Below are 20,243 nucleotides of genomic sequence, written 5' to 3'. Positions count from 1 at the left end.
AGGGGACTGGAAAGACCACAAAGGCTGGAGATTTGAATTAATTAATTTTGTACATTGATGTAAACTGCATGCTCAATTATTAGAGATTTAAATAACTTTTAAGGTTAATTAAACATTCTTACTCAAAAAAGACTAAAGACGAAAGAGTAAAATTTAATAAAAAATAAGATATTCGGTTCATTCAATTGTCAAGATAATTTCATTTGATTTTTAATGATAATAGACAAGCTGTTAGAAGTTTACTCTGAAAACTTGTACCATCATTTTGACATCATACCAAATTCCATGGCTATGATATGTTTTTGATTGATACTTCAGGAGTATTCAGGACTGACCCAGAGCAGCAATTTATGCTTCAAGACTTGTTGTAGCCTATCTTTGAAAGCTGGAATTCAGAATCCCAGTCGAGACAATAAACACTTGAAGTAAGATATAGCCGAGCCACTTACTATAAGACAGCGAAGGACATAAAAGAAAGTTTATTAAAAAAAGCGTTAATTAAACAGAAGGAAGTCGCATGTGAAGATAAGATCAATATTACACAATGCTTCCGAGAAATAACTGAGCAAAACTGGTGCAAATGGAGCTATATGGGATTGTACAAACAGAGATTAATTTATTATTATGTTGATTATTACACAGTGGAATTAAATGTAATATTAGATTATTTATTAAATTAGTGTGTTATTTATGTTGGATAGTGCTAGTGCATAGTAGTTTCGCTGCATTCATATATTACGAGTTATATGAAATTCCCGGTATATAATATAGTTAATATTATATAGATCATAAAGTAATAAGTGGGTTTACATACAACATCTCTGAAATAGTAATTTTGGTTAAATAATTTAAGGTAATTTTAAGTTTTGATATTCAAAGGTTAACAAACTGCAAGGACCAAACGTAGAACATTGTTATACATTTAATACATTTTTAATCAAATCTCAATGCTTTTACATCCTTTATTTGTATTATGATCTATTTACGATCAGGATTATTCCAATTCCCTGCAGGACACGGTGGTGGAACAGGTTTTCGCGACGGACAGTGATCGACCTCCACCTGTGCCCCACAGCACGGTTTTGTTGCGGTGACCTTAACTTCTTTGGGAACATATGACGGGATATATTTCCGTTCCAACTGGTACGCACAAGGATTGCATTTCTTTTCCCGTACTGTCTTTGCTGTTTGAGGTATTGGAATTTTTTTCGGTTCGCACGGCGGACACGGCTTCGTACTTGGTTTCACCCTTTTTGTATATGCACGTTTAATCAAATGTTGCACGCCTCCCGATCGCCATCGTAGCAATATCCCGTACAAGTTTTGCATTTCGCCTCTTCTTCGCGAACGGTCCAGATTTTTTCTTTTCTTTTTTATTTATGAATTTAAAATCCAATTTTGAAGGGTTAATTCCGAATGAAGAGGCGACACTTCTAGAAGAAGTGCGTTGACAACTCGATTATCATACAAGTGTAATTTTAATTGATTTGATTAATTGACAATGACGTTTTTTTTGTTTGTTTTGTAAAACTATACAACGCAATTTTGTACGAATCATTTATTTAAAAATGATTTTAATGTCAATATATAATATAAAGATAATTTTGGTAATATAAAGGTATATTTTGATGCGAAAGATTCAACTGAAGCACAAAACGAGATAACTATATAAACAAAGATTAAGTATAAAAATAAAATGGTATCTAATCTCCACTATGTCGGATCCTACAGAAGCTAAAACTAATACTGTATAAAACTACTAAGTTCTTTTAAATATAAATCTCTCAATTACCAACAAATTTGCAATAATAATGTTTTAAAATTCAACAAATCAAGGGTATAAATAGTTAAAAACCAATTTCGTTACTTCTTAATACTTAACAATTCATTGTTTCGACGTGTTAACACGATGATTACCTTGACCTCAATAGCATAATTATCATTTGATGACGAACTAAAAAAAACAAAATAAGTGGGAGTTCAGCTTCAACATTCTGCTTCTACATGTAAAGCTTAACGGGTGTCGGTTTATATTCTATTTTGTTTAGTGAATTTAGCTAAATATTATTTATTATAATAACTATACCAATTAACGAGTTATGTAACGCGCACTTAATGCGTAATTATCAATAGGTATGATAGCAACAAAATTACGTTATCTGAAATTGGGGCTTAGTAACGGTTCATCCGTATTTTATAACGGTGTTGGAACACAAACTAGAGATATGGCTGCGAATACAGGCAAGTAAATAAGATTTTTATAAATAGTATCTATTTTTATTCAACTAAATTAGTAAATATTTGAATTTAACCTAGCACTTTTTAAGTTAACAAAAAACTTAATTCAAATTCTTTAGAATCACCCTTAGTACCAGTAAAGGAAGCAAATCGATTTGTCAAAGAATGTCTTGAAGCTTGTGGTACTCCGGAATCTCACGCGAAAGCTATGGCCGATTTACTCATCGAAGCAGATTACAGAGGACATTATAGTCATGGAATGAATAGATTAGGTATAGAGAGTGTATCTGAATTGTTTGGCCAAACTTCGCTAAACAGATATAACGAATAAAATTGCAAACAAATTCTTATAAACATGTGTCTAGAAATGCTTCCTTAAAAAGTTACGCACGAACTCCAAAATTAAGTTTAATCAGTAACAATTTTTATTAAAACAACATGAACAAATTGTTTTCAAAATGTCCTCCTTCGGTAGCAATACAGGCTTGACATTATGGAACATTTTGATTGTTGAACTCTCTCAAAAATTCTTCTCCTTAGTAACAAGATTAAAGTGTGGTGAAGCACCGTTATCATTTTCCAAAGAAATTCTGTAATTTTGCCCATTTAATCTGTTTGGTAAAAACATTGGTCCTATTATATAATCGCCACTAATGCCAGCCCAAGTGTTACATGAAAAAGTTTGATGTCTTGATTATCTAATCGCATGAGGATTTTCTGCAGTCCATTGATGAAGATTATAAAAATTCTTCTGTTCTGATGCTTCTTGGAACTTCACAATCAGAATTCTTCTTCTTCCTCAGCCAGTATTCATCAACTGCTCGTAGGTCTCTTTCAAATGTCTCCATTTAATTTAAGTCTTTTGCTGTTCTTTTCGATTCTTTCGCCGCCACACCACATCATCAATCCACGTCTTTTGCAGCCTTCCTGCACCTCTTCTAGTTTCTTGTGGTCTCCAAAAGGTTAAGCCAAATAAGCTTCGACTCATTCTATGTGTCACTTGTATTCTTCTGCGACTATTTCAAATTTTGTCTCTCACAGTGACTCCCAGTATCGCTCTTTAGGTTACACTAAATCTAATTTATTCCATACATCAGTTGGTGAAGTTTGACAAAGCAATTTAGATACACCCTGCATTTCACATTGAGACTTAATTTTGTGGTAAAATTAGAATTTTGACGAAGTAACGAAGTTTGCTAATAAAGGGGATATTATACTGTTATTAGAAATGTACGTAAACGATGTGTGTTCTGGAAGTTGCGACGCTAAAGCAATCCCGAAAATTTTGAACGAAACATCAGCCACGGCCTGGGTGGACGGTCAAAACGGATTAGGAGCTGTTGTGGGAAATTATTGCATGTCTTTGGCCATAAAAAAAGCCGAAGAAGCAGGAATTGGTTGGGTTACTTGTAAAGGATCAAATCATTATGGTATTGCTGGAATGTATGCTTTGAAAGCTATTAATAATGGTTTGCTAGGGATGAGTTTTACCAATACTTCACCTTTCATGGCACCAACAAGAAGTAAAAAGGTATGTATGTAATAAACAAATGATTATTTTAGTTCATCAATTAAAATTTTCAAATTTTAGGCTGCACTTGGTACGAATCCTCTTGCATTGGGAGCACCCGGTGCTGAAGGCGACAGTTTTCTCTTAGATATGGCAACAACTGCTGTAGCTGTGGGAAAGGTAAAATGTTTATAAAAGGCTACGCTTAATAATACATACTTAGATGCTTAAACAAACAGATAGAAATCCAAAGAAGAAAAAATCAACCAATTCCTGAAGGATGGGCACAAGACACAGAAGGACACTCAACCACCGATGCTGAATTAGCGTACAAATCAGGTTGTTTAATGCCGTTAGGAGGGAGCGAAATACATTCCGGATACAAAGGATTCGGATTAGGAATGCTTGTTGAAATTTTTTGTGGTATTTTAGCCGGTGCTAATTATGGGCCGAATATTCGAAAATGGGGCACATTCGCAAAGGAAGCCAACCTAGGTCAAACATTTGTTGCAATCAATCCAAATTGTTTTGCTCCAGGATTTGAAGATCGTTTAAGCGAATTAATGAGTGGTATCCGACAAATGGAGCCGGTAAATAACATGTTATTCTAAATGTTAAGTATTGGTTAAAACATTTTGTAGGTGGATCCATGTAAACCTGTTCTAATTCCCGGTGATCCGGAAAAATTACATATGAAAAGTGTTGATGAAGCAGGTGGATTAAAGTATTTACCAAATCAATGGAAAACGTGTGAACAATTATCGGAAAGGTTGAAGGTAAAGCGTTTGGAACCTATAAAATGAATTTTTATGTATGTACAAAATAAAAACGATTTTTTATAAAAATATTTCAATTATTATCTTATTACAATAATTAAGATTATTATTTTTTTAAGTTTATGTTTTCATCAACTAGTTAAAATTCTTGCCATAAATACTTATCGAAATTAATCAATTTCAATAACATCTTCACTTTTTTCTGAAAACAAACAATCAGATTATTCAAAACAAATTATATAATTTACCTTTTTTGTCTCCTTCGCCTAAACCCAATGAAATGGATTTCCGCGTATTATTTCTACCCATATCTGTAAGTTTTTCCCTTATATGAAAGGAAGATTTCATAGACGAATTTACAACATCTTTTACAACAATATGCGAATCAACTATATTTTTATTAATCTGTATAGGAACACTCTTTCTTCGTTTCGTAATTGAAGCGATTGAGTGAAATGTTTGTCCTGCTGGTGATTCAACGCTTACTTTCTAGATAATAAGAACAAAAAATGTTAATTTTTATACAGTGAATTTCACTTAAGATGTAATATACAAAAATATATTTCCATAGAAACTAGGGCGTACCAACTTACTTTGTCCCAAATAAAATGCAACATGTTAATATAATTTTACATTACAGTAAAACCTCGATATAACGGATTAATACGGGAAAGGCAGTGTCTATTATAGCTTAATAAAAATATACAATAATCTAGTGTTGAATAATAAATAAAACTAGACTAACACTAGCACTAAAACTAACACTACACCTAGAGCTAGAAACATTCGGGTTTAGCCACACGTCTTTCAAGAGGGCTAAACATGAATGATTCTAGTTCTAGGTCTTGTCTTCGTTTTAGTGATAGTGCTAGTGCAAAACTTGAACTAACACTAGATGGAGAACTAGAAACATTCGGATTTAGCCGTACGTCTCTCAAAACGGCTAAACCCGATTTTTTCTAGTTCTAGGTCTAGTGTTAGTTCTAGTTTTAATTGTTAGGCAGCGCTAGATTGTTGTATATTTGTATTGAACTAAAAGTAGAGCTAACACTAGACCAAGAACTAGAGTCATTTGGGTTTAGCCGTCTTAAGAGACGTGTGGCTAAACTCGAATGATTCTAGTTCTCGGTCTAGTGTTAGTTCTAGTATTGCACTCTCACTATTATTAGAACTAACACAAGACCTAGAGCTAGAATCATTTAGGTTTAGCCGTCTTGAGAGACGTGCGGCTTTCGTAACTATGGTTACTGCATTCATATATTGCGAGTTATATGAAATTCCCGGTATAGTTGTTGAATATTGTTAATAACATAATGTTTACCTTATTATTATCCATTCTCGACCCTGAAGGAGTTTGCGGGAGTGAAACCGTTTCGGAGGATTTATTATTATATATTACTTTGTAATCAGTTGTAGAGATTGGGACAATCGTTAAAGCATCTTCCGTTCGATTGACAATTTCAGCACGATTCGTCACCTAAATCAACAAGAATAAATCAAAATCAATCAGCAAAGAATACAAATAAACATTAATTAGTTGTTAATTCATCAAATGCGTACATTTACGTCTTCCAGTTGATTCATTACTTGGTCATTAACCATAAGAACACATTCTTCCTTGTTATCAGAACTGTTTTTAGTGTGTTCCATAAAGGAAGATATATTTGTGGTTTGTGCTGATGAAGTAACTTCATTTATAAGCGTTATTTCTGGATCGACACTAATAAATATTAAATAAATAAATTTTATTAAACAATTCAATACTATGTGATAATTACTTTAAATTAACTGCACATTGAAATTGACCTAAAATTTCATTGGGCGGTGTGATCTGTTCTGGTAGTGTGGGGTTGATGTAATTTTGTTGTAAATTTGCTGCTGCTGTATTTTGTTGAATTTGTATTAAATTTGCTACAAAATGTAAATACGTAAATGAAGTTATAAATATTATTATTGAAAAACTTGCCATTTTCTTGTTCGATTTTAAATTCTTCCCAAGCAGCTTGTTGTTCTGATTCATTCAGCTGTTCATGCGGTTGATTTGCCAATAATGAATGATAATCGTGGTATTGGAAAATCTCTTTATGCTTTTGTAGCACTTTAGATAATACAGCGTCTTGTGGTTCGTTCATGTTTGGTCGATCAGTAGGAATTTGACTAGCCCTTATAACATAAAAACACTATACAATAATTTTATAAACTTATTTAACAACTTTTCCTACTTTACCTGTACATTATCTCGAGATCATGTCGTTTAAAATAGCGTTTAATTTGTTTGACGTCTACCACGCGAGCGGAAATCGATGCTTTTGTTACTGAACGTTCATAAACGGTTTCTTCCATTGTACACTAATTAAAATAAAAATACTAATTAACTTATAATACATTCAAAAAAAATTCTACCTTTGAAACAAGTCTATAGATATAACATTTCCTGGTTTGTCCGAATCTAACAATTCTGTAAACACTTTGATTATCCATGGCTGGATTAAAATGAACATCCATTAAAATAAGCCTATTAGCGGCGACAAAATTCAAACCCATACCGCCAACTTTTTGTGATAACAAAAACACTCTGAAATAATAAATTAGTCTATACTCATTCTATTTTTGTATGACAATGATAAAGTTATGGGAAAATACGAGCGCTTATTTCAAAATACTCTTATAAAGAAAATCGTTATGCGAAAATGATTAGAAATTAATCACATATTTTGCTCACATATTCACAAACTAAAGTATGTGCTAATATACACAACACTTAAAAAAGGCGACGAACTAAGTAACATCTTTTTAGAAGCTCAATACTAAGGCCACTGTAAGGTTGATAATTTGATTAATGACTTTGGTAAGGCAAAATTTGGCCCTGGTGTTTTCTCATTTAAGTTGGTGTGCGAGAGTGATATTTTAACTTAATTATATAACATACGATCAAATGGTTGGGTTGGTATTGCTATTAAATTTATAAAAATTGCTTCTCTTGTAATCTTACCTCATATAACAAATATTATTAATACTTGTCTATTAGAATTTTTTTTCCCTTCAATATGGAAAATGTCCATTGTGATACCGATACCAAAGGTACCAAGTCCAAACGAATACTCATGCCTAGGACCCATAAGCATTTTGTGATCCTTATCAAAAGTTTTGGAAAAAATAGTTAACAGATGACAACTGACAGAGTTTCTGAACGCTGGGCGCATTGTTCCAGTGAATCAGTGTGGTTTCAGGGAAGGACATAGCTGTGAAAATGCTATGAACAATATAATGGATATATTATAAAAGATTGACTCGCCTGGAGATGTTGGATTTCTCCAGAGCATTTGATACTCTAAACCAAGACTTGTTAATATCAATTCTTGACCATATCGGACTTGATTCTGTCGCATTAGCTTTTTCAAAAATTACTTTAAAGGCGTAATTTAAGGCGTTATTTAACATCTATTTAAAATTTACACGATAAATTTCAAGAGCTTTGTTGATTTCTACAGTGTACACTATTATGCTGATGATACGCAGATTTATTTATTTTTTTCTGAATTATCGATGGGGCTCGGGAATATTGCTTAAAGATAAACGCTAATAACACCCAGATCATTCTGTTTGGGTCCCGAAGTTAAATGAAAAATTTATTGATGGGTTTTATCACCTGTCGATAGGAAATACCTATCCTATTCTATTGAGTAAGTCTGTCAAAAACCTCGACTAACACACAAAAAAGCTTTTATGCGACTCTCTGGTATTGTCACACTTTAATAACATTGACAGCATATATAGGGCTTTTTTCGATTCCAGGCATCAGAGAAAAAATTAAAAATTCGTGCATCCGTTTAATTTTCGGTCTCAGGAAATATGATCATGTGTCTTTTGGTTTTAATCAGTAAGTTAGCTGAACAGTTAGAACCTCGCAGATACATCCACAAGGCCTGATTATGTTATAGGGTCATGCAGCGGGGTCAACAATCACAAAGGAGCAACAACAGGAGTATATTACATAAATGAAACAATCCTCAAAGTATCATCAGATATAGGAATAGGAAACCTCTAAGTGTGTACTCCAAACATTAGTAAAAGCAGAGAAGAAATAAGCTACATATATAAAAGTATTTTGAATTAGACGTGCGCATTACCTCTGACTTAATTTTACCAACCTAACGTTTTTATCAGTGGCGAATCTGTTGCAGGATTCATTCCTTACTTCCAAAGGTACGCTCCCATCCATACGAACATAATCGACATTTGGCACCCAAGATTTGCAACGGGTCGTTCCTTTTGTTTTCAAAAAATGTTCCACACAATTTAAATTCAATAGAGACGACGCAAATATCACACTAATACAAATTAAATAAATAAATAATGTAAATAAAGAAAAAAAAAACAACAAACATTTTATCTCCAATAGATTCGCACTCTTCTATTATACTCATCACAATGGCTAGTTTTGGACCATAATCCAAAAGGTCGATATCATCTGGATATGCGGAATGGTACCAATTGTTTGGGACGCGATGCACGTTATTGGTTATAATCACATCATCGTCGGTTCCTCTATTAATTTCTTTATTTCTTATCGCCTAAAACAAATAAAGTATAAAATCTAATAATTTTAATGATATAACAAAGCAGAACAACGTACTTCTCGTTCTTTTAGTAACTTTGGGTGCGACCAAATATGTCTTAACATCGTATAATCAAGTAGAAACCGGTTATTGTTGATTCCAGTTAAGCTTTTTACCAAAGATAAATATTTATTATACAATTCAACCTGAGTTGGATGCAAAGAAATTAGTAGAGTAAAATCATATTTATCTGGTATGTACTTTATTAATTCGGTTGCTTCGTATCGCTAAAAAGAATCGAATTAAATGTTCTCTATGATTATTGAATTGATTACTTTTATTACCTGAACGGTTCTTTTTAAGTATGTGTGCAAAACGTGACTACGTTTTTGCATAAGTTTAATGTCAGCTTCTGTTGAATCAAAATAACCACCGTTAATTATAGGATTACCAAATCTGTTCATAAATTCTTCTTTTGTTCCTAAGAAATTCGGTTTAACAAAGTTAACCATGTAATACACTAAAACAAAGAAATACTTTTTCTTAAAATTTTTTCTAATTTTTAAAAATTCACTTACTCTCTTCCAAATTATTTTGGAAAGGTGTTCCAGTCAATATAATTCTTCGCTTTGTTTTAACCTGATGTAAACATAACGATCTGTTATTTGTTTTGTTCCTTATTGAATGTCCTTCATCACAAATAATTAAATCGGGACCTTGTGATATGACTTGTCAATTACAGGTAAAATTCAAATAAAAAAATACTTACCTGGGTTCAATAAGGCTCTATATCTTATATTGGATGTGTCAAAAGTTGTCCCTACAAAGTCTTTAACCAACGATACAAAGCTTTCATATCCCAATATTAAAACTCCACCCTCACCGTGCCAAGCAGCGACAACCTGCTCTTTTTTAACTTTTGATAAGTTTTTGCTAAAAAAAAAAATTGATTATAAATAATCTAATTGTTTGAAAATTAAAAACACACCCCATTAATCGAACATTAACATTGACAGATTCAACATCTTGTAACATTTTTTTAAATTCATTTTTCCAATTTTGAGCCGTTGATAAAGGACACACTATTAAAACATGGTTGGTTCTTGTTAATTCTTTGTATTTGAAAAGAGTGTGTATCAAGGTAATTGCCTTTAAAAACAATAAACGACAAAATAATTAATTATCTATGTAACATATTAGATGTTTTTTACTTGAAATGATTTTCCAAGGCCCATACAATGAGCTAGAATACAACCTGTTCCATTTGATGATTCAATACTCTCAACACTCTCAAAGCAATTGGCCCACATAAAGTATACACCATGCTTTTGATGATCCTTTAATTTAGTTGATAGTTGTCTATCAATAACAATCAATGGCTTAAAGTCCTTGTCAACATCTAAGATAAGATCCATGTTTGTTAAATCATTACTTTGTGACTTAGAGTATTCTAGCCTTTTGCTTAGTTGGCTCACCCGTTCGATATGTTCCATTTCGCTCTGTTGCGCTTTCTGAGTAATTTCAGCTAACTCTTTATTTGTTTTAATCTAAAAATCATTTATTTTTTCCTTATTTATTTAGATTTTATAAAAAATAATTATTGTAATTCTTACAGCTCGAATGTTTTTACGTCCTTTGTCGCGCATTTCGCTATTTCCTATACTAAAATTTAAATAGTATATTTAATAAAATACTAATTATTTATTATTAATTAACATGACTTTATAACTTTACATAACAGCATGGAGTTTTTTATTGAACACATGATACTTACAATTCACAGTCAGATTCATTAGTTGAATCTAATAACACAAATTCAGTTGGTGATGTACTAAAAGATAGTTAATCATTCATTATTCAGTCATTTAATTTTTTTAATGTTTATAATATACCTATCCAGTTCTGTTTTTGTGAGTGAAGTCTTATTATCTACTATTTCTTTGGAAAGAACTTTAAGTAAATTATCCTCATCACACCCCTCTTCCCCCGAATCATCTACTACTGGTGATAATCTAGCAGTTAACAATGGATCTCTTTGCCAATCCTGTTTTGTACTATCTGAGTCATCACTTGAACTTGATAGAAGTCTTGTAACTCGTCGCTAATTGTAATTGAGATATAATGAGCAAAGTGTAAGAAAGAAATATATATATACAACTTTACTTTATATATTCGTTTTGTTTTATGTTTATTCTTGTCACTTTGTGAATCTAAGGATTCATTTCTTTCATCTTCTTCTTCTCCATCGGATTCACCCAAGCCAAATAGGAGTTGATGTTGCAGGAATATACCATCAGATACATTATTGCACGAATCTTCCAAACCCAGTGCCTGCTCTAAATCTATCATTGCTTCATAATCTTCTTCCACAATTGGGACAGTGCTAGCTTCGGAATCTTCATCCGATTCCACCATCGATTCCAAACGTCTTCGTTTTTTAGCTGGTGTATCATTCCTGATAATAGTTGGTGGATTTTCTAATGTTGTCATATTTGTCAGGCTTAAAGAAACACATTATTAAGACCACTAATTAAGATAAAATTGGAAAACTAACCGATTAATTTCACGCTTTGCTTTTTCTTCTTCACTAATTGTGACTTTACGTTTCCTAGAGCCAATGTCAGTTAATAATACATAACATGGTTTAACCCCATTAATTTCACAATAATCCTCATCTGTATATTTATAATTTTCAGCCTCACTATCAATTGTTGAGGGAGAAGAATTAGTACTTAACGAGTCTTCAAGGTCAGAAAATGAATCAGACAATGTTAAATTGACATCATTTATATTTAGGTTGCTACTAAAAGAAAAATAATTAACACACTAAATATGTATATACCGGGTGTTCTGATAAGGATATGGAGCGGCTGTATATTAAAAATGGCAAGATCTAAAGGTAACTGATATAAAGACACATAAATCCCCATTATCTCAGAAAGTTAGATGATGAGGTATAACTTTGACATCATTTGATAGTAGGTACTTTAAGGCCTTACTATTTTTGAGATACAGCTGTTCCATACCCTTATTGGGACACCCGGTAGAACCATTTAAACAGTACTTTGATGTATTTTCTTCGTCTTCATCATTTTCACCAAGTCTGTTCAAGGTTTTTATTAAATCTGCTTCATTGTCTTCGTCTCTATTTTCAATCTCAGAACAATATGTCTCATCACTATCTGTGATATTTGATGCATTAGGTTCCTTGGTATCATTATCGATCATTTGAATATCATCTTTAGCTGTAATTTATAAATTATTATTTTTAATATAAATTATTCACAACCAAACACTTTAATAATGTTAGGGGTAACAAATAAGTAAACATACATTGTTCATGTTTTGTATGTTCAACTTGAAATTGAGAACTTTCAAGGAAATCATCATCTGTATATTCTTCTATGCTCCTTTTTCTCTTTAAGCTCAAGCAATTAAAATCTAAATAAGATTTATTTAGATATCAAAAAATAAGATTTCAAATGTACTAATACCTTTTTTGATGTCCAGCATATCGGTAATAATAGTACTAGGGGAAGAGGTTGAATTGCTTAAAGTATCCGAAGAAGTTGTAGGTAACGTTACTGTAGACAGTTTAGCCATATCACTAGCATACATTGTTAATTTTTGTTGTAAAGTTTCAATCAACTTGGTAGTGGTACTATATAGGATATTTATCTTGTTTGGTTCACAGGCTAAACTATCTGTAATTTGATCTGAGGCGTATTCCCCCATAAATTTCAAATAAGAATAAATCGAAAAGCATTTCGATTTTATGTTTTCAACATTTTCCATGTTGAATTACCGAGATATATCACAAAATTGCTATCCTTCAAACTAACAGGTTATGTTATGGTTATCCTGATATACTAATTTGCCACCAGAGGGCACATATTTGAACTTACCGGGTAATTCAAAATTTTCTTGTATTTTAATAGGTTAAAGCATTAAAAATAATAATAAAAGACTCATTTCGATGAGAAATCAAATAAACAATTATTAAAATTATTATATTTACAAATATTTAACATAGCCTATAATATTATAGCAATCTGTACATCTTATTTATAATACATATAGAGGTATTGCTACCAATCATCCTGTCTTAATCTATAAGTCCAGTTATCACTACGAATAATTTTTAATTGAGGGCCATAATATGGCATAATATACCCAGACCCATCAGCCGGTCCTGTTACTTGAGTCGATATTAAAATGATGTCAATTAATTGACCAACAAACATAAATCCTAATGTGCAAAACTTAGCTAGGCCCATTGCTGGATAACCCAAATAAAAACGGTCTACTCCAAACATTCCCAAGAATACAGATAACAACAAAGCCGTTTCAAATGAATAACCATTCCTGTAATTATAATGATAATGTATATAATGAACTAATAAAGAAATTAATACAAACATACGTCCATTTACAAGGCAAATCCTTTGTAAATGAGGAATTACTAGTTTCTTTACAAATAATTCCCTCCACAGCTATACACAACACTAGAACAGAAAATAATTAGTTGAAAAATTGTGTTTGTTTGTAATCTTTTACCTTTCGCTTTATTTTCTTTGGTGCATCCTTTGAATTGTTGCGTTTTAGGGTCGATTTGATTTAATTTGGGATCGGGACATAAATACTGTCCCATTCTTAATGTATTGCAATCCATCTGTGAATCCACCATAGTTGCAACAGGTATCTTAGCAATTAAATGTTGTGAAGTACTAGTGAATTTAAATAATAAAAGAAATAAACTTGTTTTAAACGAAGAAAAATACATTTTTGATAATCCACAAGTTTGGTTTGATTAGTGAAGTTAAGATAGCAATGTTCGGTTAAATATATTTCAATAATGATTTCGATATTTAATTAATATATTAACATCGTCAGTTAATAATCGATTTATTTAAGAATATTATATCAATAAAATGTAATAATTTAAAATATATTCAGCCAATGTGATTAGATAATATGATTTCATGGAAAGGTTATTTATGGTATAATCGAAACACGCTTTATGCAAGGAAATATAACCTATAATGTTGTAAGCGCATGTCAAACATACATCAGTTTTCATAAAATTATTAAGAATAAAGGTAAAAATAATAATTTCACTATGGAATATGCAATTGGTAATTTAGCGGATTTTATATCTGGTTCAAATACCCCAAATAAACCCAATGTGGTTGTAAAAAAATGTAAATTGAAGTCAAAAAAGGTTACAAAAGATAATGTTAATGATAAGAATTCAATGAAAAATCAAGAAGAATCAAAAAAGAAGCGTAAATCAGATGATACAGAGGCACCACAAAAAATAAATTTAAAAAAAGTTAAGAAAAACAAAATTAAACTAAATAAACCTACTGCTGGTGATGCCATTAATGAAAATAAGAATCACAGGATAAATAATAATAAAGAGGTTGATGATGAAATATCAACAATAAATAAAGAAAATAACAAACGAACATTGTTTGTTGGTAATTTACCGATTAATGTAAACAAAAACATTTTAAAACGTCGATTTGAAAAATTTGGTACAGTTGATAGTGTTAGATTACGCAGTGCTCCTATAGCTGATGAGAGAACACCAAAAAAAGTTGCAATCATTAAGAAACAATTTCATAAAAATAGGAATAGTATTAATGCTTATATTAGGTATTCATTTAATTAGATAATTTTAGTATATTTTTATTAAATAAAAAACTTGATAGATTTATGGATCGTAAAGATGCAATAAGAGCAACCAAATTGAATGGAAGCCAATACAAAGATCATCATATTCGTGTTAAACTTTGTGATGATGTAGAAAAGCCCGATCAGAATAAAGCTATATTTTTAGGAAATGTTTGTTTTGGTAAGTAAATTGTTTTAAGAATATTTTTCATTAAAATGTGTATTATATCTTTTCTGATTTATTATATCTTAAAGTGTATATCAAGATACAAATTATACATGTACATGTGTAATAGTTACAATAATGATTAAAAATATTTAATTTATTGTATAAAAGATAAACAATAACACATTTAACATTTATTGAAGTTCTATAATATATTCAATATAATGTTCACTTGAAAAATATGGATGACACTCTGTCATGGTTAAGTCGTCCTCGTTAGAATATAATACATTTACAATTAACACAACTGATCCCTTTGAAATTTTTTTGTTTACACTTTCTTGTAGTAGCATTTCGATATTCGTTATTCTTTCATCCAAATTATACTCAAGGGCATCATGTAGGTAGTCCTTTGGTAATACAAGCAACATTCGACGCTATAACAAGAAAAACACAAAGCAATAAAAATAAAAGTTTATTATAGAACCATTATTTACCATATAGGTTGGAAATTCGTACGAAGCCAGTTGTTGTTTTCTCAAGAAGAATTTTCCATAGAATTCAATATTCTGTATCCTCTTAATATTCTTAATATTATAGTTGTAATAATTAGATTTGATACAATCATAAAAGACTTCTTCTACCTTTCTGTATTCTTCACACCATGGAGATAAGGTAAATTTTCCATAATAACTCCCGCCATTGGGACACCAATACGCAGGTAAAGGCAATGAATTAATAAAGCTTTGTTGAGACATTTTTTAATCACTTCGACTGTACAATTGTACTAATGACTGCAGACACTGTTCTAATTATTTAAGTGTTAATACCAACAATATTAAGTAACAACACGAAATCTAAAGTTGTGTGCTAAGCAAAAGAGCGTATCAACTGTATCAATTGTGAAGCGATCGACGTTGCCAAGTCGTTAACTTCGTTATAAATACGTAGAAATTTGGGAATCAGGGGAACAACTAATTGTACCGTTTATCTAGGTCGATAAAATAGTATTCAATGTACTTGAAACATTTTTATTATTGATTTGATATGTATGAATTTATTTACTGCTAAAAACATATTAGTAATCGGAATAAAAAAATACGTATAGACCATAAATAAACGTATGAACTAAGATTTGGATGTATAGACAACCAAACATACTTACATAGCTGTTCTATTAGCTATTAGTTCTCTGACTATAAATATACAGGTGTCCCGTATTTAGCGATCTTTCTAATAAAATTTTTCCGAAATGTTTATAATAACCGCCAATGTTGTCTAATAGCGATTCTCCGTGAATCACAGAAAAAGTTTATTTCTCATTCCATGTCGAATCTATTGGTGAGTACATGTGCGAAACTAGTTTAGAACGGCGCGGTGGACCGGCCGGGGGTGAGACCGATTGCCTGACTATGATTTACTATCTCCGAAGGCGTTTCTCTAAGCTTTTGTTGAATTGCTATTGGACGAAAAACAGTTCGTTTAAACAGTTCCCGTGCGGTTATTATAAACATTTCGGAATGGAATGTCCTGTATACAATTTGCGGTCTTATGATGTTTGAGGCGAACTTTTTAACTCAAATATGTTCTGAATCCGGGTACTTGTGGTTACACCGGAAGTCGTGACAATTTTCATATTTCAAATGGAACAACCTGTATTTTATTAAATTTTTGCAATGTTTGTTTAATTTTAGGCCAATTGTATGTTACATATCCTATGCCTAAGTTGAGTCATTTTTGTGATATTAATTTTTGTTTTAAAGATGACAGCTGCATTGTTACAATAATTTATCATCTACTCTGACCGCCGGAAATCTATTGTCTATTATTTATCTATTATCAGGGGATTAGTAAGGTTCTTCGAAATGCTATACAGGCTGTTCAAATTATAATATCAAAGTTAACCATAAGAAAAGCCCTAAAAGTCAATTTTTTTAAATGGCAACCCTAACATATGTATTGATTTCTGAATTTTATGAAAAGTTTTGGATCAACTTTATGTAAATTGTCCTATTCTTAAAATGTATGTTTACCGTATTACAACGATTCTTAAACGGAATCACAAGAAATATCAACACAAGAACGACGGAAAAAATAAACAGTTTAACATTTGCTAAGGCTATGGTTTATTTCTGTTGCTGTGATGACTTGGTTACTTTTTGTAGTGGTCCGTTCTCAAACAATGCTACGTTTGGGATTTAGTAATGAAGATTATTTGAATCTGATAATAATTTATGGAGAGTACAACCAAATAATTGCGTGTACGTGTCGGCTGTTTCTCATTTTTTGGCAATATTTGCTTGTTTACATTGTTTTTTGTATCGTTGCTATGGCAACCAACATTGTTATTTTAAATGGGATGCATATGTTTTTTTTTGCATATTTTGATACAGGATAAATCCCTCTACGCGACGAACATATCAAATTGTATGATTGTATAAAAAAAAATCGAGTGATAAGTTTTGCGAGAAACCGTTCACCCCTCTCTCAAGAAGGATTTTAACACCTAAGTCAATAGCAAATACATCCGCCTGGAATACTGTACCCAGGCTGTATGCTTGCTTGATCCGAAGTGTCTGCAGTATACTCCTGCCCCGACCCCTTCCGGCGTTTTTGATCCATCTGTGAACATGCAAATATCTGCCTGAACCAGAGCATTTTCGATCTAGGACTGCCGTTCGGGCAGTACAAACTGGTTTCGAACATTAGTCACTGATAGTGATCCCGTCAAATCTGACGGCATTGATAGCACAATATCAGTGCTTATAGTGTCTTCCGCAGCCCATTGGTAGGACATATCGGAGCAGTTTTGGGCATATTGCTTAAACCTAAAAATGGTAGTCCGCCGACTCGATATTTAATTTATGTAATGTAATGTAAGTGTTTTATACTATAAAATTTTATTTTAGATGCTGAAGAAGATGAATTGTGGAATTTATTTCAAGAATGTGGCGAAATCGAAAGCGTTCGATTAGTACGTGATGGTAAAACAAATGTAGGTAAAGGTTTTGGTTACGTGAACTTTAAATCGGCCGATTCCGTTGAATTGGCATTGCAAATGGAAAATGTTAAGATGAGAAATCGGGAACTAAGAATATCTGCATGTGTTTCTAAGAAATCTAAGAATCCCACAACAAATGTCAACAAACCTTCTGATGCAACAAAAATTGTTAAGACGTATAAAAGTGGACAAGATTATCAAGGAAAAAAAATTGTTAACAAAAAGGTATTTGAAACGACTTTTTAATGTAATTTTGTTTTAATTTAATTTTCTTTTATTAGAAAAAATTTAATAAGGGTGATGTGCAGAAGAAGAAATTGATTAAGAAAATTGCACCGAAATAACAAATTTTTTTCATCCAACCTCAAATTAAAAAATGTGGATTTAAATTTAATCTTAGATCGATCATTTAAACAAAATAAACGTATTGTTGTACAAATATCACTGTTCTTTTATTACATACATATCTAGTTACAAAAAGTATTCGCGTGACAAACCCTAACATATAATATACATTTAAATTAAATGTGATAGGTCATAATTCATTTTAAAAATTTTTAATTTATTTTAGTTGGTGTTTCATATCAAATTAATGTAGTGATTTGCTGCCATCAATTCTTGCATGGCATATCATCCCCTGCCGTGATATACGGATCATTACTTGTACGATGCCCAAATGAGAAACCAGGCGCAAGGGTGCAACGTCCCAATTTCGGCAAGTAAGCGGCCGGTCCTGGACCGCACGGCTTGACAACCGCTTGCGTCTTAACACCCATTGTATATCTTGGCGGGGCAGGTTTGTATATGGTTGCCCTCGTTTCTCCATAACGAGCGGGTCCAGGTGATTGCTCTGATCCTTTGAAACCAAATTTTCCAGCACTAAACGGAAATACGAAAACATAACATCTCTTCGAGTGAGTTATGTTAAAACTTACATAGTATAAGCTGCAGATGCTCGTAGATTTGGTACTTTAGGCCCAAGCGTACTGGGCAATGGATATTGGTTAGCACCTGGTGTATTAAACGGTTGGAAACCTTTAGTCCTTGCTGCTATACTATATGCTGGAGGTCTAGGTTCTTTCATGCGCGGACAAAGTTCTGGGCTATATGCTCCCGGGCCAGGTGGCTTAAAAGCACCTATAAATATTTTGTTACTAAATAATGGATAAATCATAAAAATAATTGAACTTTAATTACCCTGCGTTTTCAGCTTCATACCAATACTGTATGCTGGATCCGTTATTTTTCCATATTTTGTAACCTTTGATATTTCATATTTTGGACCAGGACCGATTGCTTGTTTATTTCCGCCCAAACGTATTCCCATACTGTATTCGGGATTGCGATACCGTGATGCATCGTGATGTGGGTAACCAACCGTTGGTGGGAGCATGTAAGCTCCAGGTCCGGGTCCTCAAAAAAAAAAAGGTAAACTCGAAAACTCACCAATCTTTTAATGATCAAATTGAGATACTTACCTATATTTTTCGGCATTATTACTGTGTACTTAAAATTTCACAAAATGACCATTAATATTTGAATAAAAATGTTAAAACGAAATTTTCATTTAAAAGGATTATGACATGATACTTCCACCCAAAACAAATTACTGACAATTCATAGATATTTAGATTGTCAATAAATTTTTCTACAATATTTGACGTCTGCGGATATAGATAACTCAAAAGTGGTAGATTTCTGGAAAAAGGATTGAGTATAAAATAAAATTTAAATAAAATGTATCCCATTTATATTAATTATCACTGTTTTGACCCATGATTCTAACTTAGTTAAACACTAAATACAACTCTAATTAGTTGAAAGTGAATAAGGAAATACAATGCTTAAACAGCAACTTTGGTACCAATTTGATTGTAATCAGAAGAGTAATATTACGGCGGCATCAGCTCAGGGATGAAAAAATCTGGCGTATACTGAGTAGAAAGTAGAAACAAGGAAGCCACTAAGAGATAGACAGACCAAATTAATCAAACAAATGTACAAGACGTGGTCAAGTAGTCCAAGACAAAAAAAAGAAATGGAAGGACCATGTGGAGAAAATGGACGCAGGCTGGCTTGTGTAAACTAGTCCCTGCTTGTACAAGAAGAATCTTCCAACGTTCTTTACAAGAAGAAATTGTTCTGCGCAAAATTTAATGAAACCCAAATATGGGTGTAGCGATGCCGAACGTTGATCCAAAATTTTACTAATTACTACGAAACTTGCCTAAGATTAGGAGCGTGGTAAGGGAAAAGCTCACATGAACTTTGACTATTGAATGTTTTCACACATTTCTTATTGTCAGTAACCCCAAAA

General features: G+C 32.1%; 5 protein-coding genes and 1 long non-coding RNA gene across 7 annotated transcripts; 2 read left to right on the top strand and 4 right to left on the bottom strand.

The window, feature by feature from the left end:
* Window positions 1–907: 907 nt before the first annotated feature.
* On the bottom strand, window positions 908–12,938 carry LOC111422890 (transcriptional regulator ATRX homolog). 2 transcript variants are annotated; one of them, XM_023056149.2, is made up of 24 exons: window positions 12,578–12,938; window positions 12,417–12,524; window positions 12,148–12,328; window positions 11,638–11,886; window positions 11,247–11,583; window positions 10,976–11,184; window positions 10,858–10,914; window positions 10,697–10,745; window positions 10,295–10,630; window positions 10,072–10,232; window positions 9,853–10,016; window positions 9,662–9,799; window positions 9,428–9,603; window positions 9,161–9,370; window positions 8,911–9,098; window positions 8,676–8,855; window positions 6,928–7,099; window positions 6,752–6,873; window positions 6,491–6,687; window positions 6,303–6,435; window positions 6,085–6,244; window positions 5,846–6,001; window positions 4,773–5,013; window positions 908–4,726 (listed from the first exon to the last, which is right to left on the bottom strand). In XM_023056149.2, the coding sequence occupies exons 1-24, from the start codon at window positions 12,876–12,878 to the stop codon at window positions 4,695–4,697; spliced, it is 4,257 nt and encodes a 1,418-aa protein (XP_022911917.2). In that variant the 5' UTR covers window positions 12,879–12,938; the 3' UTR covers window positions 908–4,694. The 2 variants fall into 2 exon arrangements, with proteins under 2 accessions (XP_022911917.2, XP_022911918.2); XM_023056150.2 differs by having other exon boundaries at window positions 11,638–11,883.
* LOC111422892 (uncharacterized oxidoreductase YjmC) lies at window positions 2,136–4,595 on the top strand. Its single transcript, XM_023056155.2, has 6 exons — window positions 2,136–2,241; window positions 2,358–2,510; window positions 3,465–3,769; window positions 3,830–3,928; window positions 3,988–4,338; window positions 4,390–4,595. The coding sequence occupies exons 1-6, from the start codon at window positions 2,136–2,138 to the stop codon at window positions 4,549–4,551; spliced, it is 1,176 nt and encodes a 391-aa protein (XP_022911923.2). The 3' UTR covers window positions 4,552–4,595.
* Window positions 12,939–13,079: 141 nt separating the features above from the next.
* On the bottom strand, window positions 13,080–13,923 carry LOC111422823 (TM2 domain-containing protein 1 biscotti). Its single transcript, XM_023056065.2, has 3 exons — window positions 13,641–13,923; window positions 13,507–13,588; window positions 13,080–13,448 (listed from the first exon to the last, which is right to left on the bottom strand). The coding sequence occupies exons 1-3, from the start codon at window positions 13,864–13,866 to the stop codon at window positions 13,172–13,174; spliced, it is 585 nt and encodes a 194-aa protein (XP_022911833.2). The 5' UTR covers window positions 13,867–13,923; the 3' UTR covers window positions 13,080–13,171.
* Window positions 13,924–14,108: 185 nt separating this feature from the next.
* LOC111422770 (RNA-binding protein 34) lies at window positions 14,109–18,367 on the top strand. The gene is made up of 4 exons (XM_023055994.2): window positions 14,109–14,741; window positions 14,798–14,940; window positions 17,835–18,151; window positions 18,208–18,367. Exons 1-4 carry the CDS (start codon window positions 14,203–14,205, stop codon window positions 18,268–18,270), a joined length of 1,062 nt encoding a protein of 353 aa, XP_022911762.2. The 5' UTR covers window positions 14,109–14,202; the 3' UTR covers window positions 18,271–18,367.
* Window positions 15,062–16,052, bottom strand: LOC111422771 (uncharacterized). Its single transcript, XR_011640848.1, has 2 exons — window positions 15,423–16,052; window positions 15,062–15,362 (listed from the first exon to the last, which is right to left on the bottom strand). It is a non-coding gene; the product is annotated as an uncharacterized lncRNA (long non-coding RNA).
* Window positions 18,352–20,160, bottom strand: LOC111422769 (ciliary microtubule associated protein 1A-like). The gene is made up of 4 exons (XM_023055993.2): window positions 19,405–20,160; window positions 19,124–19,339; window positions 18,862–19,063; window positions 18,352–18,805 (listed from the first exon to the last, which is right to left on the bottom strand). Exons 1-4 carry the CDS (start codon window positions 19,418–19,420, stop codon window positions 18,538–18,540), a joined length of 702 nt encoding a protein of 233 aa, XP_022911761.1. The 5' UTR covers window positions 19,421–20,160; the 3' UTR covers window positions 18,352–18,537.
* Window positions 20,161–20,243: the final 83 nt, after the last annotated feature.

This window comes from Onthophagus taurus, chromosome 7, assembly GCF_036711975.1.
Source record: "Onthophagus taurus isolate NC chromosome 7, IU_Otau_3.0, whole genome shotgun sequence".
Classification (NCBI taxonomy): Eukaryota; Metazoa; Arthropoda; class Insecta; order Coleoptera; family Scarabaeidae; genus Onthophagus; species Onthophagus taurus.
This window is presented reverse-complemented; position numbering and strand designations above follow the sequence as displayed.